At 45.0% G+C, this 20,901-nt stretch overlaps 1 protein-coding gene and 1 long non-coding RNA gene across 4 annotated transcripts in view; one reads left to right on the top strand and one right to left on the bottom strand.

The window, feature by feature from the left end:
• LOC142662067 (uncharacterized) overlaps positions 1-16,539 on the bottom strand; it is a 37,707-nt gene extending 21,168 nt beyond the window's left edge. The window contains exon 1 of the long non-coding RNA XR_012850865.1: positions 16,348-16,539. This is a non-coding gene — a long non-coding RNA (uncharacterized LOC142662067). The remainder of the gene's footprint in view (positions 1-16,347) is intronic.
• LOC142662066 (branched-chain-amino-acid aminotransferase, cytosolic-like) overlaps positions 1-20,901 on the top strand; it is a 43,702-nt gene that overhangs the window by 10,312 nt on the left and 12,489 nt on the right. For all 3 annotated transcript variants that reach the window (XM_075839937.1, XM_075839935.1, XM_075839938.1), the window contains exons 2-4: positions 18,785-18,862; positions 19,062-19,262; positions 19,814-19,924. In XM_075839937.1, the coding sequence (XP_075696052.1) occupies positions 18,785-18,862; positions 19,062-19,262; positions 19,814-19,924 (390 nt within the window). The remainder of the gene's footprint in view (positions 1-18,784; positions 18,863-19,061; positions 19,263-19,813; positions 19,925-20,901) is intronic.

Raw genomic sequence — 20,901 nt, 5'->3', positions numbered from 1 at the left:
GCGACTTTTGATGCGTTTTTTTACCACATGCCAAAAAAGTCTCTAGGTGCACCCTTAGGTTTTCTTTTGTGAGTATCCAGGCAATAATAACCTCCTTAGACATCGATGGAATAAACCCATAAGGTGTGTTTAGATATGACGTTTTTGTAAAATGTTATCAAAAATGCAATCGGTTTTACCGTGATTTACCGCGGTTTGTGATGCTGTTTTCGTTTGTGCGTTTTTACAGCTGAAACACATTTATTTTACAAGTTTCACCTGTAAAAACTGCACACTTAAAACCCACATCGAAAACCGCAGAAAATAGCTGTAAAACCGAGTGCGTTTTTACGGCGCACCCCAAAAACATCTAATTTAAATGCACTCTTAAAGGATCATGGTTCACCAGACTCGTGGGCTGCATCTGAAACTGCAATCCACAGGACTTCTCACAATAGCTGTTAGGGCTTATTCAGACGAGCATATTATAGGTCCATCTGCTGTCTGTTAAAAAAAACGGACCGCACACGGACTCATGCAATTCAATGGGGCTGTTCACACAGCTGTTGTTTTAACAGACCGTGTGAAGGGCCTGTGAAAAAATAGGACGTGTCCTATTTTTGTCCGTTTTCACCGATCCCTCAATAGACTCCAGTCTATATGAGGGATCCGTGAAAACGACTCCCCCACGGGTGCGACTCGAATGTGAAAACTAATGTTTTTCACGTCCGAGTCGCACCCGTGTGGGACTCGTGTTTACACTCGTTCGTTTGAATAATCCCTTAGATAAATGATGAAGGGGTATGAAAAGGTTAATTTATGTACAGGTGCCCTGGGGACGTTCACTGGTACGGGTTATGTAATACTTGTTTTACCAGTTCCTCTATAGGGCAGTAACTCTTGCTTTGGAGAATCTGAGGACGGTAGTTGTAGCCATAGAAAGACGTTGGGACTAAACAGTTCACTTAAATATTCTTGGATTTTTTTTCCTGGTAAAATAGTGGGAAAAATGTAACACTGATCGATATAGCACTTTTTTAAATTCACGATAAACTCAATGACGATGGGGTGGCGACGGTTCTCCATTTGCATAAAGTGACAGGCAGTCCTTACGCTGCAGCTATTCCTTTTTGAAGACCCTACAGGAGGCAGATCGCAAAGACTAACAGCTGGTGCAAATAAAATGTCCCCAATAAGTTTTTTTCAATTTTCTCAATATTTAACAGGATTTGGATCTTGCCAACTGCTGCAGATTTCACCTTTTCAAGTTCGCTGAAATCTGCACAAAAAATTCACGCTAAATCTGAGGCAATTACACCGCATCTTAAAGTGTTTTTTTTTTTTTTACAAAATCCTAAATCATCACCAAATCCACAGGATAGGTGATTATTTTCTGATTGCTGGAGGCCTTACTGCCGGGGTCCGCACCGATCGTGAGAAATGGGGTTCCGAAACCCAGTTCTTCCTCACTGCTCGACCACAGTAAGGAGGACATTGATTGGAGCGGCGGTCGAGCATGCGCTCTGCCGCTCCATTCAATGTCTGTGGGAATGATAGAAACAGCCAAATAAAGTGCTCGGCTGTTTCAGTTACTCTTAGGGTATGTGCACACACACTAATTACGTCCGTAATTGACGGACGTATTTCGGCCGCAAGTCCCGGACCGAACACAGTGCAAGGAGCCGGGCTCCTAGCATCATACTTATGTACGATGCTAGGAGTCCCTGCCTCGCTGCAGGACAACTGTCCCGTAGTGTAATCATGTTTACAGTACGGGACAGTTGTCCTGCAGCGAGGCAGGGACTTCTAGCATCGTACATAAGTATGATGCTAGGAGCCCGGCTCCTTGCACTGTGTTCGGTCCGGTACTTGCGGCCGAAATACGTCCGTATATTACGGACGTAATTAGTGTGTGTGCACATACCCTTATAGACAGTGAATGAAGCAGTGCGCGCATGCTGAACCGCCACTCCAGTCAAGCTCCTGGGGATTTCTACATTGAAAAGGGTGAAATCCGGGTGGCGCTCGAGAGCAGATAACTAAGATGGCCGCACATTGATATGGCTCTGCAACTCCTGGGCACAAGAGCTAATATTTGAGGTGAGATATCCTTGCCTAACGTTCCCAGTTTTCCACCCTGGTATCCCCCTGATTCAACTGCCCATGGTCCGGAGGAGTGCAGCAGCGCGAAAGGAGTCGAAACCATCATTAACATCTGATCGCGCGCCAGCGAACGCCGGATGTCCCACTATGTCGGCTATGTCAGAAGATGACCTAACGGTTCATTTCATAGCCCCACGACGAGGGTTTTCCCTCACCACTTTCATCGGAGCAGCAAATTTCCACCAGGGACGCTTCCCTACTCTGAAAAGTCACAGCTAGCAAGCTGTTCAAAGACCTCACAAGGAAAATACGTGAGTTGGGAGCTAGAAGAAATGCCTTCGAAACTAAAATGGACTACGCTATTGAAGTGCTGTCTGCACGCAATGCAGAATTTGATTCCCTGAGAGCGGACATAAACTCCGCTGCTGCTCCGCCTAGAAGACTTTAAGAAATGAGCACGCCAGGAAAACCTCAGGATCCAAGGCCTACTCGAATCCCATGACCCGAAGCGGGCAGATGATAAACCCTGCAATATTGTGGTTGAACTGACCTACTATGTAACTAAAGAAACCTTAATGCAAAAGGGCAGGGCCTCATCAGCCCTAACATTTCAGGGCCATGAATACCAAATCTTTGCTGACTTGTCACCTGTCACTATCCGGAAGAGACGCAGCATGAAATCTTTCCTTGCCATCCTCCAAACTCAGAATTAGATACCGTTGGGGGCATCGGTTTAAACTTAACTTCTCCCTGAATAATAAATTCTACTCCTCTTCCTCGGCTGACTACCTCAAGCAACTCTTAGAAACCCTACAACTTCTACCTGCGCCAACGGGTCGTCCCAGCCAACAATCCCAATCTTCCCGGTAAGGGTATGTTCACATGCACTGTTTTCAGACGTAATTCGGGTGTTTTACGCCTCAAATTACGCCTGAAAAAACTGCACCCTTACGCCTCCAAACGTGCCCATTGCTTGCAATGGGATTTACGGTGTTCTGTTACCACGAGGCTTAATTTTACGCGTCGCTGTCAAAATACGGCGCGTAAAAAGACACCCGCGAAAAAGAAGTGCAGGACACTTCTTGGGATGTTTTTGGAGCTCTTTTTGAAAAACCGCTCCAATAATGGCCGTACAATACGCTGCGAAAAACACGAGTTGTTACAAAAACGTCTGAAAATCAGGAGCTGTTTTTGCTTGAAAACCGCTCCGTATTTTCAGATGTATTTTGCTAAGCCTGTGAACATACACTTAGACTCCCGGCTTCGCCCCATCTTGGATAAGGTCCTCAGAAAATCTCACACTAAGGCCTTATTCACACGAGCGTAGTTCGCACGGACCTATGTAACTCAATGGGGCCGTTCAGACAGTCCGTGATTTTCACACAGCATATGTCCGCGGCGTGAAACGCACGACATGTCCTATACTTTGACGCTTTTCGCGCATCACACACTCATAAACTTAGGTGGTCCAAGCCATGTTATTATTCTCAAACTAATAAGCCGGTCAGGCTTCTGGCGCACCAGTTGAGGTTTCCAATTTGGCAGCGAGAGCCTATTAAGTTGAGAACTCCCAAGGGTACTATAACTGCTGACCCTAGTAAAGTCCTAACCAATGTTCCCTCTAAGTCCTGGCAGCTCCTGAGCAGGGCAGTTAGGGAGCAGGGCGAGTCTCCATCTATGGTGGGTGATCTGATGACCAAAAGTAGTACCCCCAGTAAACGCTAATATAGCGACTAAATAAGAGAATAAGAAAACTTATGTTAAATTAATTTTACTTACTTTTTTAAATATTATATTACAAGTCCAGCAGTAAAATAGACTCTTATAAACCCCAATTATAGGCATCAATGACAGAATCTTTAATTACACCACTGCCCCTATAGATGGCGCCACACAGACTCCCTGTAGAGAGCGCCACACACCCTTGCATATACTGCCACACAGCCCCCCTTGCATATACTGCCACAGCCCCACTTGCATATGCTGCCACACATCCCCCCTTGCATATGCTGCCACACAGCCCCCCTTGCATATGCTGCCACACAGCCGCCCTTGCATATGCTGCCACACAGCCCCCCTTGCATATACTGCCACACAGCCCCCCTTGCATATACTGCCACACAGCCCCCCTTGCATATACTGCCACACAGCCCCCCTTGCATATACTGCCACACAGCCCCCCTTGCATATACTGCCACACAGCCCCCCTTGCATATGCTGCCACACAGCCCCCCTTGCATATGCTGCCACACAGCCCCCCTTGCATATGCTGCCACACAGCCCCCCTTGCATATACTGCCACACAGCCCCCCTTGCATATGCTGCCACACAGCCCCCCTTGCATATACTGCCACACAGACCCCCTTGCATATACTGCCACACAGCCCCCCTTGCATATACTGCCACACAGACCCCCTTGCATATACTGCCACACAGACCCCCTTGCATATGCTGCCACACAGACCCCCTTGCATATACTGCCACACAGCCCCCCTTGCATATGCTGCCACACAGCTCCCCTTGCATATGCTGCTACACAGCCCCCTTGCATATGCTGCCACACAGACCCCCTTGCATATGCTGCCACACAGCCCCCCTTGCATATGCTGCCACACAGCCCCCCTTGCATATGCTGCCACACAGACCCCCTTGCATATACTGCCACGCACAACCGCCCCTTGTAGATAGCCACACACAGCTTCCCCATGTAGATAGCCACGCACAGCCTCCCCCCTTCCCTTGTACTTAGGGCAAATAGAGCGGAGATCGGTAGCCTACTGCTACAACTCTCCTCTCTGCCTGACATGACTCACCGTCAGGAGGAGGTGGTCATGCGTCGAAGATCGGATCACTTTTGTCTGGGGTCGGTGACGGCACAGGACTGGACCAGTTCAGTCACCTGACCCCATGGCAAGCAAAGGAGAATGAGGCAGCACTACCAAATTTGTGAAAAAAATTATCCTTTTATTCCACGTGTGTGCGACGTTTCAGCTCAGTGTGAGCCTTAGGGTATGTTCACACGCTGAGAGGCAGTTACGTGTGAAAAGACAGACTGTTAACAGCTGCCTCGTTTCACACGTAAAAGCTCATCCTCGTAATTTACGAGGCGTCTGAGACGCTCGTAAACCTTGAGCCGTGCTTCATTGATTTCAATGAAGAACGGCTCAAATTACGTGGCAAAGAAGTGCCCTGCACTTCTTTGCCGAGGCAGTAAATTTACGCGTCGTCGTTTGACAGCTGTCAAAAGACGACGCGTAAATAACAGGTCGTCTGCACAGTACGTCGGCAAACCCATTCAAATGAATGGGCAGATGTTTGCCGACGTATTGCAGCCCTATTTTCAGACGTAAAACGAGGCATAATACGCCTCGTATACGTCTGAAATTTGGCCGTGTGAACATACCCTTACGTCTAAATGATGTGTTAGGAGGGGCAGAGCGCCCTCTTGTGTTCCTTTACCTGCGCACGCAATTACAGTGCTGAACACTAGAGGGTAGCATTGTTGCGTTTCTATTCACAGGCCTCTTTACAACTACAGTCCTCAGCCTTGTTCACATGAACAGTATTTCCCATCTATATTTGCAAGGTCTTGAATAAGACTGTATTCACATTTGCGTCAGAGTCAGCGTTAGGAGATTCCGTCATATTTGCCAAACAAAATAGTGCAGCATGCAGCACTATTTTATCTGGTGAAATGTCCAACGTTTGACAGATCCAGCTCTTCCGTTTCTTTTTATTATTCTGTTCCTGTAAAGGACGCATAGCGCTGATGTGAGGAGAGCCTAAGCAGCTGTCGTCATGTTTTTATGCATAGGCCGTGTTACACACACATTCTCCCCATAGAAGCCTGTGAAGTATTGTTCATCAATATTTATGTCACTATTTGTATCTGCAGTTTTGGAGAAAATAGGATTGAAAGCACAGTAAGGCTATGTTCACACGCTTACTAAAAAGCGTCTGAAAATATGGAGCTGTTTTCAAATGTGCCGATACAAGCAAATATTTATTATATATATATATATATGTATATATACCTTTTATAGGTCTCCAATTACACACATTGTCCAGTACTGTCCCCTGATGAACCAACTAGGTTGGGGAAATGCGTTGGGACGGTTATGAAGTGTCAATGTTGTGGTCATTTTATGCAATATTTGGTGCTTATAAATGACACTAATTGTGTGTGAGAGAAATGTTTGTATCCCTGGAGTTTGTCCATAGGTGGTGTATGGTACTACGCCACCTAGATGTAATTTTCTGCATACTCCCGGTGATAAGTGTGGATTGCTTATTGCTTCACTCCTGGTTGTGTCAGGGATATTTGTATTCAAAAGAATTACCTAGAGTATTTTAATCCGAATAATGAATAAAGGTTATGTTTTATGAAGAGTTCACACTCTGGGATACTACTTGTTTCTTTGAGGAACCCACACGTTGATTTCAGTGATAATAATATATGTTGTCAGCCTATATTCTGTAGACTTTACAGTGAATCTGTCACTAAGACACCTTAATAACGCTTGGCAACTGCATCGGTTTATATATTTTTGTTGCCTCCGTTTTGGAAAAACGGCCATACATTATATTGACCTAGTTTAAAGCGCTTACGAATTGGTCTAGAGCAGGGATGCACAACTCGTGATGCCATTCTGTGTGGTCCCCAACCATTGGGACCCAGACATGCTTGTCTGTCCAGATGGTTCAGAAAGGTGAGGCGTCCAAAAGACACCCCCACATCCTTCTGATGCAGAGAACAGAGTGCCATCTTCTCTGTACATAAATATCAGTGCACATCTTCTAGAGGCTTTATGTCTGGCACTAACGGGAGAGCCCTGTGTGTCCGGCGCTAACGGGAGAGCCCTGTGTGTCCGGCGCTAACGGGAGAGCCCTGTGTGTCCGGCGCTAACGGGAGAGCCCTGTGTGTCCGGCGCTAACGGGAGAGCCCTGTGTGTCCGGCGCTAACGGGAGAGCCCTGTGTGTCCGGCGCTAACGGGAGAGCCCTGTGTGTCCGGCGCTAACGGGAGAGCCCTGTGTGTCCGGCGCTAACGGGAGAGCCCTGTGTGTCCGGCGCTAACGGGAGAGCCCTGTGTGTCCGGCGCTAACGGGAGAGCCCTGTGTGTCCGGCGCTAACGGGAGAGCCCTGTGTGTCCGGCGCTAACGGGAGAGCCCTGTGTGTCCGGCGCTAACGGGAGAGCCCTGTGTGTCCGGCGCTAACGGGAGAGCCCTGTGTGTCCGGCGCTAACGGGAGAGCCCTGTGTGTCCGGCGCTAACGGGAGAGCCCTGTGTGTCCGGCGCTAACGGGAGAGCCCTGTGTGTCCGGCGCTAACGGGAGAGCCCTGTGTGTCCGGCGCTAACGGGAGAGCCCTGTGTGTCCGGCGCTAACGGGAGAGCCCTGTGTGTCCGGCGCTAACGGGAGAGCCCTGTGTGTCCGGCGCTAACGGGAGAGCCCTGTGTGTCCGGCGCTAACGGGAGAGCCCTGTGTGTCCGGCGCTAACGGGAGAGCCCTGTGTGTCCGGCGCTAACGGGAGAGCCCTGTGTGTCCGGCGCTAACGGGAGAGCCCTGTGTGTCCGGCGCTAACGGGAGAGCCCTGTGTGTCCGGCGCTAACGGGAGAGCCCTGTGTGTCCGGCGCTAACGGGAGAGCCCTGTGTGTCCGGCGCTAACGGGAGAGCCCTGTGTGTCCGGCGCTAACGGGAGAGCCCTGTGTGTCCGGCGCTAACGGGAGAGCCCTGTGTGTCCGGCGCTAACGGGAGAGCCCTGTGTGTCCGGCGCTAACGGGAGAGCCCTGTGTGTCCGGCGCTAACGGGAGAGCCCTGTGTGTCCGGCGCTAACGGGAGAGCCCTGTGTGTCCGGCGCTAACGGGAGAGCCCTGTGTGTCCGGCGCTAACGGGAGAGCCCTGTGTGTCCGGCGCTAACGGGAGAGCCCTGTGTGTCCGGCGCTAACGGGAGAGCCCTGTGTGTCCGGCGCTAACGGGAGAGCCCTGTGTGTCCGGCGCTAACGGGAGAGCCCTGTGTGTCCGGCGCTAACGGGAGAGCCCTGTGTGTCCGGCGCCAACGGGAGGGGCACTGTGTCGCTGTTGCTGTTATGGAGGGAACTGAGGGGTTTTATTTTAAGTAACTTAAAGAAGCTATCAAGGCCTTATACCTAGTGCAGACATGAAATAATCTTATTTGTGCTGTAGTGATTCCTGTGTCATGCACCACCCCTTAAGGTCTTCACTAGGCATAACACTGCATCTGTTTTATTCAGAGTGCTCCTTTTAAATTGTCATTCCCATCATTCTCCACAGGATACATTATAAATGTCTGCTGGATTCAGTATTCCGGAGACGAGGTGGAGAGGTGGCTGTGTATATATGCAGCTCTGTCCAGTGTAGTTTGTGAGTTGTGAAACTCCCAGCTGTTTCCATAGCTCCTATAAACCACAAATAGCTGCGTGCATTCATGGCCACCTTGTCTTCTGTTCTCTGAAGGGTTGACTAGAGGAGCAGCAGACTCCTTTTCTAATCGCTAAGAATCCCAGAAGTGGAACTCCCATCCCATTATTTATGGCACACACTGTCGATAGGTCATAAATGTCCCCGATGGGAGTGGTACAATTTGTCAATGTGGCCCTCAGACCAGAAAGGGTCAGCACCAAGGCACCTTTCTTATAGAGGAGTTGGCAGAGCTTGCTGTCAGGTCATGCTGGGAGTTGTAGTTTTACTATAGCTCGGACACCACAGATGGCAGACCAATTAGTGAGGGGAATGGCACACTTTATATGCAGCACACATTTCAGTCTCTGAGCTGAGATGTCAAAGCGTCTATATGGACAGGACAGGTTTGTTTACAAATGTGCATTCAGCCGCAGTCCCTAAAATTTTCTACTCGTGTTTTGCTTGCTAAAAACGACATGAACATTTGCCTATGCTATGCCCAACCAAGAGCAAGCAATGGGAGTGATCATCACTATAGTGATATAGGAGAATTTCACATTTCTTTACTTTGGCCATAAATGGATCCAACAGGTGCCAGATAATCTAAGGCTATGTTCACACAGGTTTTATTGCAGGCAGAATTTCTGCCTCAAAATTCAGTTTGGAAGTTTGAGGCAGATTTTCCTCCCTCTGCACGCCGATTTTCACGGCGTTTTCCGCCCGCGGCCATTGAGCACCGCGGGCATAAAACGCCACAAAATACGCTTTTTCTGCCTCCCATTGAAGTCAATGGGAGTTCAGAGGCGTAAACGGCCGAAGATAGGGCATGTCGCTTCTTAATCAATGGGAGGCATTTTCGGGCTGTTTGTGGCGAGTTTTGCGGAGCGGTTTCCGCGTCAAAAAACTAGTCCAAAAACTCTGTGTGAACGTAGCCTTATATTCTGGATTTTCAGACTTTTGCAGAAAAGTTAATTTGGCTTGTTAGAATACAGAAGCTCCAGGTAAACACCACTATCCCTGTAGCATAACATACAATGTTCTCCGAAGGCCCAGTTCACACAGGGTTTCTTGGTGCTGATTTTGAAGCAGAAGTCGCATTCGAATCCGTACCAGAAACACCCTAAGGCCTCATTTACACTAGCGTAATATACGCGCGTGCTTTTCACGCGTGTCGTACGCACCTATATTACTCTATGGGGCAGTTTAGACGATGCGTGAATTTTGCGCAGCGTGAGTGCGTTGCGTAAAACTCACAACATGTTCTATAATCGTGCGTTTTTCGCGCATCCACGCACCCATTGAAGTCAATGGGTGCGTGAAAACCACGCATGCCGCACGGAAGCACTTCCGTGCGAACTGCGTGATTCGCGCAACAGCTGTCAAAAGGATGAATGTAAACAGAAAAGCACCACGTGCTTTTCTGTTTACAAACATCCAAACGGAGTGTCAAATTAGAGATGAGCGCACCGAACTTCACCGGGTTCGGCCGAACTCGTTTTGACCGAACCCGGCAAAAAATGTTCGGGTACGCGACGTCAGGAGACAGTCACTGCCCACGGTGCTGAAAGACTTAAACTGTTTCAGCACCATGGACAGTGACTTTCGATCACAATATACATATACGTGTAAAAAAAAACAGAAGTTCGGACTTACCGATAAGTCCCGCCTCCTTCCTCCAGTCCGACCTCCCGGGATGACAATTCAGTCCAAGTGACAGCTGCAGCCAATCACAGGCCAAGCACAGGCTGCAGCCAATCACAGGCTGCAGCGGTCTCATGGACTGCCGCGTCATCCAGGGAGGTGGGGCCGGATGACAAGAGAGGGACGCGTCACCAAGGCAACGGCCTGGAGACCGGACTGGAGGAAGCAGGAAGTTCATGGTAAGTATGAACGTCTTTTTTTGATTCACAGGTTGCTGTATATTGTGATCGGAACTCCCTGTCGAGGGTTAGGAAAGAGTTACTGCCGATCAGTTAGCTCTTTCAGCACCTTGGACAGTGACGGGCGTCGACTAGCCTCATCTCTATGATGGCGGCTGCGCGAAAATCACGCAGCCGCGCATCATACACGGATGACACACGGAGCTGTCAAGTGCCTTTTGCGCACGCAAAACGCTGTGTTTTTTGCGCGCGCAAAACGCACACGCTCGTGTAAATCAGCCCTAAATCTCATTGGTTTCAATGGTAAGCAGAGGCGTGTGTTTTTTTTTGTTTTGTTTTTTTCAAGAGGCATTTAACCTCTCAGGGGAAAAAACTGCGGCATGCTCTTTCTTGGAGTTTCCGCCTCTGATATTCTCAGTGTATTCTAATAGCAGCAAAGTAGTTGATATTTTTACACATCTCATCCACACTCTTCAGAAAATTTCCATGCGGAAATTGACCTGCAGTGCAGATTGTTAAATCCGCACTGTGTGTATTTGTGCCGCAGAGCACAGATTTTCCTTATTGACCTCAACAGGGAAGTCAAAATCCACAGGCAAATCCTTGCGCGGATATTGCTGCAGATTAACTTAATATCTGCAGCAAAATCATCAAAACACTATTTTCAAAGTTAAAAAAAATAACTATATATATATATATATATATATATATATATATATACTCCCCTCCCCTCGCACTCCTATAACAATGAATGCCTAGTCCCCCGGCTGGTCTCTGTACACCCGACCTTTAGTGATGAGGTGTCTTGTCGACACGTGACCGTGAGACCAACATGACAGGAGGTCGGGTGTACAGAAACCAGCCGGTGGGAACCGGAGACGTGTTGCTACGGGAGCACCGGGGGAGGTGAGTATAGAGGTGTTTTCTTTTTTGTTTTTTTAACTGTATTTTTTGCTGTGGATAATTCGCACGATTTGGTGCGGATATTCTGGTTGGTTTCCCTGCAGATTCTCGGTCGTTTTTTAATAGACATTTATGTGAAAAAGGCCCTTCACTAAAGAAAAGCGAGCGTGCTTAGCATATCATGTGCTCAGCAAACATGACTGTGAACGAACCAATATGTGCAGGCACCTGGAAATGTTTTCCAAGGTTACACCGCCTGATAACCGGTTTTCTCCCCTATGGTCTCTTATCTGAATTTGTCTTTAAACAGGTATCCTATTAACAGGAATGATTTGATGCACAATGTTTTAGCTTCTACCAAAATGAGAATGTTTTAAATATCGCATATACAGTGAAGGAAATAAGTATTTGATCCCTTGCTGATTTTGTAAGTTTGCCCACTGTCAAAGACATGAACAGTCTAGAATTTTTAGGCTAGGTTAATTTTACCAGTGAGAGATAGATTATATAAAAAAAAAAAAATAATTACATAGTCAAAATTATATATCTTTTTTTGCATTGTGCACAGAGAAATAAGTATTTGATCCCTTTGGCAAACAAGACTTAATACTTGGTGGCAAAACCCTTGTTGGCAAGCACAGCAGTGAGACGTTAATTGTAGTTGATGATGAGGTTTGCACACATGTTAGATGGAATCTTGGCCCACTCCTCTTTGCAGATCATCTGTAAATCATTAAGATTTCGAGGCTGTCGCTTGGCAACTCGGATCTTCAGCTCCCTCCATAAGTTTTCGATGGGATTAAGGTCTGGAGACTGGCTAGGCCACTCCATGACCTTAATGTGCTTCTTTTTGAGCCACTCCTTTGTTGCCTTGGCTGTATGTTTCGGGTCATTGTCGTGCTGGAAGACCCAGCCACGAGCCATTTTTAATGTCCTGGTGGAGGGAAGGAGGTTGTCACTCAGGATTTGACGGTACATGGCTCCATCCATTCTCCCATTGATGCGGTGAAGTAGTCCTGTGCCCTTAGCAGAGAAACACCCCCAAAACATAATGTTTCCACCTCCATGCTTGACAGTGGGGACGGTGTTCTTTGGGTCATAGGCAGCATTTCTCTTCCTCCAAACACGGCGAGTTGAGTTAATGCCAAAGAGCTCAATTTTAGTCTCATCTGACCACAGCACCTTCTCCCAATCACTCTCAGAATCATCCAGATGTTCATTTGCAAACTTCAGACGGGCCTGTACATGTGCCTTCTTGAGCAGGGGGACCTTGCGGGCACTGCAGGATTTTAATCCATTACGGCGTAATGTGTTACCAATGGTTTTCTTGGTGACTGTGGTCCCAGCTGCCTTGAGATCATTAACAAGTTCCCCCCATGTAGATTTCGGCTGAGCTCTCACCTTCCTCAGGATCAAGGATACCCCACGAGGTGAGATTTTGCATGGAGTCCCAGATCGATGTCGATTGACAGTCATTTTGTATGTCTTCCATTTTCTTACTATTGCACCAACAGTTGTCTCCTTCTCACCCAGCGTCTTACTTATGGTTTTGTAGCCCATTCCAGCCTTGTGCAGGTCTATGATCTTGTCCCTGACATCCTTAGAAAGCTCTTTGGTCTTGCCCATGTTGTAGAGGTTAGAGTCAGACTGATTCATTGAGTCTGTGGACAGGAGTCTTTTATACAGGTGACCATTTAAGACAGCTGTCTTTAATGCAGGCACCAAGTTGATTTGGAGCGTGTAACTGGTCTGGAGGAGGCTGAACTCTTAATGGTTGGTAGGGGATCAAATACTTATTTCTCTGTGCACAATGCAAATAAATATATAGAATTTTGACTATGTGATTTTCTGTTTTCTTTCTTAGATAATCTATCTCTCACTGGTAAAATTAACCTATCCTAAAAATTCTAGACTGTTCATGACTTTGACAGTGGGCAAACTTACAAAATCAGCAAGGGATCAAATACTTATTTCCTTCACTGTATATATATAATTGATAGATAAATTCTAAAATGAATACATTCTGAAAATAAATTGTAGTTTGTAATAGAAACAAAATAAAGCTGAGTGAGGTGTGATAGTCAAGGCCGGAGCTACACACAGACGTTTGCAGGTGAGCTGTCGATCGGAATATAGTGGGACGTATCATACACGTTGTGCACTTTTCCCCCATGAAAGTCTTGCGATGGTCGCATATACGTGCAGCTTTCATGAGATTGAGTTTCTACGGGAAAAAAACACTACCGCTATAGGAGGGGGTGGAGGGGGGGGGGTCTATGATAAAGACCTGTGTTGGTGAGTTGCACGGCCCCTGCATACAAATACATAAAGACGGTATCATCGGTAAGTTATTTTATATTTGCTTTGCCATATAGTTTATAGATTTAACATAGGTAAGTAAGGCTAAAGCAAATGACAACTTGGGCCGTGCAATATCTGCATGTGATTCAAGTTGCTCAACTTTTTTTTTTTCTGCATACAAGTTGTTGGACATTTTACAGGAAGTGTGATGTGAGTATATTATGTATTGTATAGAGCAGTGTGATAGTGTCTGTGTATGATTATATCTCAGTGTGATAAGAGTATATGTATTATATAGAGCAGTGTGATATGACCATATGTTTTATATAGAGCAGCGTACTATGAGTATATAATGCATATACTCATGTTACGCTGCTCTATATTATACATACACAAGCACTAATATTACACTGCTCTATATAATACATATACTCCTATCACACTGCTCTATATAGCACATATACTCCTCACACTGCCCTATATAATAAATATACTCATTACACTGCTCTATATAATACATACTGATATCACACTGCTCTATATAATACATACTCCTATCACACTGCTCTATATAATACATATACTCCTATCACACTGCTCTATATAATACATACTCCTATCACACTGCTCTATATAATACATATACTCCTATCACACTGCTCTATATAATACATACTCCTATCACACTGCTCTATATCATACATATACTCCTATCACACTGCTCTATATCATACATATACTCCTATCACACTGTTCTATATAATACATATACTCCTATCACACTGCTCTATATCATACATATACTCCTATCACACTGTTCTATATAATACATATGCTCATATCGCACTGCTCTATATAATACATACTCCTATCACACTGCTCTATATAATACATATACTCCTATCACACTGCTCTATATCATACATATACTCCTATCACACTGCTCTATATCATACATATACTCCTATCACACTGCTCTATATCATACATATACTCCTATCACACTGCTCTATATAATACATACTCCTATCACACTGCTCTATATAATACATATACTCCTATCACACTGCTCTATATCATACATATACTCCTATCACACTGCTCTATATCATACATATACTCCTATCACACTGCTCTATATAATACATACTCCTATCACACTGCTCTATATCATACATATACTCCTATCACACTGTTCTATATAATACATATGCTCATATCGCACTGCTCTATATAATACATACTCCTATCACACTGCTCTATATAATACATATACTCCTATCACACTGCTCTATATCATACATACTCCTATCACACTGCTCTATATAATACATATGCTCATATCGCACTGCTCTATATAATACATACTCCTATCACACTGCTCTATATAATACATATACTCCTATCACACTGCTCTATATAATACATATACTCCTATCACACTGCTCTATATCATACATATACTCCTATCACACTGCTCTATATAATACATATACTCCTATCACACTGCTCTATATAATACATATACTCCTATCGCACTGCTCTATATAATACATACTCCTATCACACTGCTCTATATAATACATACTCCTATCACACTGCTCTATATAATACATACTCCTATCACACTGCTCTATATAATACATACTCCTATCACACTGCTCTATATAATACATATACTCCTATCACACTGCTCTATATCATACATATACTCCTATCACACTGCTGTATATAATACATACTCCTATCACACTGCTCTATATCATACATATACTCCTATCACACTGCTGTATATAATACATACTCCTATCACACTGCTCTATATCATACATATACTCCTATCACACTGCTCTATATCATACATATACTCCTATCACACTGTTCTATATAATACATATGCTCATATCGCACTGCTCTATATAATACATTCTCATATCACACTGCATATGTATTATAAAGAGCAGTGCGATATGAGTGTTTTATTTAGAGCAGTGTGATAGGAGTATATGTATTATATAGAGCAGTGTGATAGGAGTATGTATTATATAGAGCAGTGTGATAGGAGTATATGTATTATATAGAGCAGTGTGATAGGAGTATGTATTATATAGAGCAGTGTGATAGGAGTATGTGTATTATATAGAGCAGTGTGATAGGAGTATGTATTATATAGAGCAGTGTGATAGGAGTATGTATTATATAGAGCAGTGTGATAGGAGTATATGTATTATACAGAGCAGTGTGATAGGAGTATGTATTATATACAGCAGTGTGAGGAGTATATGTATTATATAGAGCAGTGTGATAGGAGTATGTATTATATACATCAGTGTGATAGGAGTATATGTTTTATATAGAGCAGTGTGTTAGGAGTATATGTATTATATACAGCAGTAGTCTCCAACCTGTGGCTCTCGATCCATTGCAAGGCTACAACTCTCAGGCTATCCGTGTATGCTGGGAGTTGTAGTTTTATAACAGCTGTTTTTGTTCATAGATCACTCCATACGTCATGCCATTGTGCATTTCCCATTATTACAGGCTATCATAAACTTATCATATTGTTGCAATTCTTTATAGTGCAAAAAGTTTTCCAACATATTTGTCAATTTTCATTAACTGATGGGTGTGCTTCCGTCTTCGTTTGATGCCCCTGTCTGTGCAACCTATTCACTGTGATCAATACTTTGCCCTATATAACCAGTTAGCTGTCTGGGGACGTCCTGGAGAGTCCTGTGTGGTGTAATATAATGATGTACTCACCCTCTATATGCATGACATCCTCCAGCAGCGAGTCCTGGAGGTCCTCTTCTATGTGTTTCTTCATCTTTCTGCTCTCCATCCCTTCACTCAGGGTGCCCGGTGCCCTGACTCAAGTCCATTTGGTAGAGTGATCACTGTGTACGAGGAATCTGTCAACTCAGAGGGTCCAGAGTCCAGAATCCTGAGCAAACTATGAAGACAGTCCTCGGGCTGATTGGCTTGGGTGGAGGAGAGTCCGTCCACAGCCCACCTTAAAGGAGGAGTCTTCATGTCAGGGGGTTACTTCTCACGCCACTAAACTTGCTGAGCTGTACAGAATGTAAATGAGCCATTTGCCTTTTGTACCCTGTCTGCCAGTGGGACATTACCTCAGTGTTCTGCCAAAATGATAATTAATGTGTTGCTGTTAATCCCTCTGCAGGGAATGAGGCCAAATCCCTCCATCCGCAGTTATATCAGCTACAGGGGTGAAGGATGGCAACATTTAATATTGTAGGTCTCAGACGAGAGTTCTCCAGAAGACAAATATTCCCATAAGGCCCGGATCACACAGACTCATTGCATTGTGGTATTGATGTGGTATTTTACAGCCAATTGTGCAGAAGATTATCCAGTGGAGATGTACAAAGCCTCAAATCGCTGCAAAAAACTGTCGTATATGCCGTGCACCAAATGTATTATGTGTTTTAGACACATTTTCTGATTTCACTAGATTTAATAATGGCGTGCGCCATTCTTTTAATGCAAAAAATTGGTGAAAAGTACACCTGCCATAAGGTGGTTTAAGAAAAAAAACATTTCTAACGTATCTAGCAAGTTGCTCCAAGTTTATTATACAGCATGCACCACTGTGATCAATTTGGAGCAGGTTTTGCCTGTCTGGTCTGTCTAACGTTAAGACAATATTAATAAATCTGAGGTGTAGATGATTTTTTTTCCCCTTCTAAAGAAGATAAAATGTCCCCTTGAAGTCTTATAATCTGTCGTCATTATATTAACTTCCCATAAATGTAATGAAGTCATTTCTCATGCAATCATAGAGTAACTGGTGTAACATAACGTTATTTTTTTGTTATTTATCATGTTAATGGGGTTCCCCATCTTAAACATTTGTGTCGTATCCACAGGATCCATATCTGTGACCTACACCTATATAGAGACCGGGGGAGTCGGCGGCTCTGGCCGTAGAATCCAGTCGGACACAAGTGGAAAGAGGGTCTCGTGTGAGCGTGGCTCTCTCCATTCTGTTCAATGGGAGTTACGGAAATAGCCAAGTGCTGCTCGGCTGTTTCCTTAACGACCATGTAACGTAATAGAACAATGGACCATTCAACACAATGAAGAGGTGCACGCGCAACCCTCTTTCCACTAGTCTCCGCCTATATTCTACAGGCAGCGGCTGCCGAACCAGGCGAAACGGGGGTTGGGAGACCCCCGTTCTCGATATAGGTGTGGGTTCTAGAGCTGGGAACTGCATCTTTAAGACATTTATGGCATATCCTGTGGTTATGCCATAAATATCTAAAATGGGAAATCCCCTTAAAATACAGGTGCTTAAAAGAAAACTCTCTGCATTATATCTAGGGTGGGATTTAGGGGCTGCCACACTGGGCACATGCCCAGGGCCCCGTAGGGTGGGAAGGTTTTTCTGCTCTGGTGTCACATATTTCCTATCCGCAGGATATGCCATAAATGTCTAATAGATTTGGGTACCACCTCGAGAACCCACACCTACTTCCCAAACAAAGGTCCCCTGGTGAGGCAACCAGGTGAAAATCGGTGTAGAGGTGACCGATAATACCGGGAATATCCAAACTTGCTGTTTTCGACTGTTTCCGTAACTCCCAGAAGCGAATGGGATTTGGGGAAACAACTGAAGATTTACTTCTATGGATGTTACGGATACAGCGTAGCACAGCAAGCTTGGCGGTTTCCATGATTCCCAGACCCCTCTCCACAGATTCTACGCCTTTTATGCAGCGGACAGTGGCCGCCTCATCAGGTGGGACAGGATTGGGGGATCCCTGGGACCCGCAGCTTTCAGACATTTATGGTCTATGCTGTGGATGTGCCATAATCGTCTAAGATGGGAGTACCCCTTTAAAGGCCATGTAAACGTGGTGGATTTTTGGTGCAGATTTCACACCCAAAAGTACAGTACAATGCTAGTGAATGGGGTTTTACAAAACTGTATTTACACATGGTAGAAATAATTAGTGTGGATATAAGAAATTGATTTCCAAATCTATTGCATACCCGAAGTGCTGCTGATTTGTAGTCCAGTTTTGCAAACTGAAAACCACGGCCAATCTGCATGAAACACATCCAGATTTGACTACAGATTTGGACCTGAACATGCCCTTCTGTCATTTCTAATACCTTTACGTTATATGTGCCTATTATTTGCTTACATCTGAGTTTTGCTTTCGTTCCTTAGGTTTTGGTTAAACAGCTTATATCCGTTCAGCGCAGCTGGCCTATTATCTCATGGAGGGCAGCAAGCACGACATTCAAGGTGAGGACCCTGTGTGGCCAAAGATGGCATCCTTATTGGGTAGCTAGAATTACCGAAAGTGTTCCTAAGAAGTGCTATAACTTTATTATTAAAGGCGCCTTCCAGCCAGTACTGGCGCAGGTTTTTTTTTTATTATTATACAACTTCTCAAATGCGTTATATCTTGTCTTCTTGTTAATTATTTTATTCTTCAACTCAGTCGGCAGATCTGCAAGTAGAATTGAACAAACATCCTAAAGAGAAGCCGGCTGTGTCAGACTTAGTGTTTGGAAAAACCTTTACGGACCATATGCTGACAATAGAATGGACCAATGAGAGAGGCTGGGGAAAGCCACGCATTAAGCCCTTCCAAAACCTTTCCCTTCACCCGGCTTCTTCTGCACTGCACTATTCGGTTGAGGTAAGATGTTAAGATCCAGGAAGAGATGTAATGGCATTAAGAAAAGTCTGCAATTTTTTTTACATACGGACGTGGAAAGGGGGGGGTTCAGCGTTCTGACCAATTAATCATTTTCATGCACATTTCTAGTTTGAAAAGTGATGGGAAAACAACAACATCTGGTCAGACCTGACATTATTTTTCGCCTATGACAGGTTCATCAACGGGGAATGCGCCTTGTTATGAGGCATGCTGAATCGGGATGAGATCCTGACGCACCAGGCCTCCCCCATTGAGTTCCAAATCTGCACTCTGTTCCAAATACTAATCAATTACTTCTAGTGGTTTAATATTATTATTTTTCTGAGTTGTAAATTGATCCTGCAGGTGAAATGTGGACTCGCAGGTGTTTTCCCCCAGCTATAACAGCTGATTTAGAGTTCTCGGCAGCCTGACCCTTCTATCAGATCGCCATGGGGTTGCCTTTGCTATGTATTCCATGTGGTTTGGTAGTGTATGTTTTTATAAATTTTTTTTTTTTATTTGCTAAATTTCTCCTTGTGTATTTGTAGCTCTTTGAGGGTATGAAAGCTTACAGAGGGGTGGACAATCAAGTTCGACTTTTCCGACCTCTGATGAACATGGAGAGGATGCATCGGACGGCACTCAGAGCTTGTCTACCTGTAAGTCTGAATGACCGTATATCCTCAGGTAGCACACCATGAAAATCCAAAAGTCGTCTCTTGCTACAAAAGCGATTTGAAGGGATTATCTTTTTTTTTTTTAACGTTTGGACACTGTGGAAAAAAAAAATTGCACTAAATTTCACATGCAGATTTTGTACAAATGTAAAACTTTACATTGCAAAGGATGATATCCACTGCAAATATCCGCAACATCTTTAAAAATCCGTAATAACACGTATTGTCCTGTACGGATGCTGCACCCAAAATCTATCGCAAATTCGCCACGTCTAAATTTGGTGCCATTTTGGTCAAGTCTATGTTTAGTTCTTGCTGAGATATACAGCACTTACAGTCTGGTCTTTTTAGCTTCTCCTCAACAATATACAGCAAACATGTCACCGGCAGATTCCCGATGACCTCCAGGCTGGTTGTAGATCCCCTTTAATAGTTTTAGTGGTTACTGACTGCTCCCGCTGAGCTGATCTGCTAACTGTGACACGGGTTCCCTAAACTTTTTGCTTCTTTGAGACCGAGTCGCTACAGCATCATGTCTTGACTAATAAACAGGATTAAGTGATAGTCGTTCTGCCATCTTTTCAAGACCTCAGTCAGCTCTGCCTCTATGCCTACAGTGGAGATGAGTGACATTCACTCTAAAACTACAGATACTGTAATGTAAGGCCCCATGCACACGAACGTGTTTTTGCGGCCACAATTCCCCCGAAAATCCACGGGAGAATTGCGGCCCCATTCTTTTCTATGGGGCCATGCACACGACCGTAGTTTTTACGGTCCGTGCATGGCCCGGGAACCCGCACCGCAGAAAGAACGGGCATGTCCTATTACGGACATCTTCTGCGGTCCGGGCTCATTGAAAACAATGACTGCGGCCATGTGCATGTCCTACGATTTGCGGGCGGCCCGCGGCTGACAGTTCGCAGCTGGCCGACCCGAAAATCACGGCCGTGCACACG

This window comes from Rhinoderma darwinii, chromosome 10 (assembly GCF_050947455.1).
Source record: "Rhinoderma darwinii isolate aRhiDar2 chromosome 10, aRhiDar2.hap1, whole genome shotgun sequence".
NCBI classification, from domain to species: domain Eukaryota; kingdom Metazoa; phylum Chordata; class Amphibia; order Anura; family Rhinodermatidae; genus Rhinoderma; species Rhinoderma darwinii.
The sequence above is the reverse complement of the archived record's forward strand: the minus strand, read 5'-3'. Positions and strand labels throughout refer to the sequence as shown.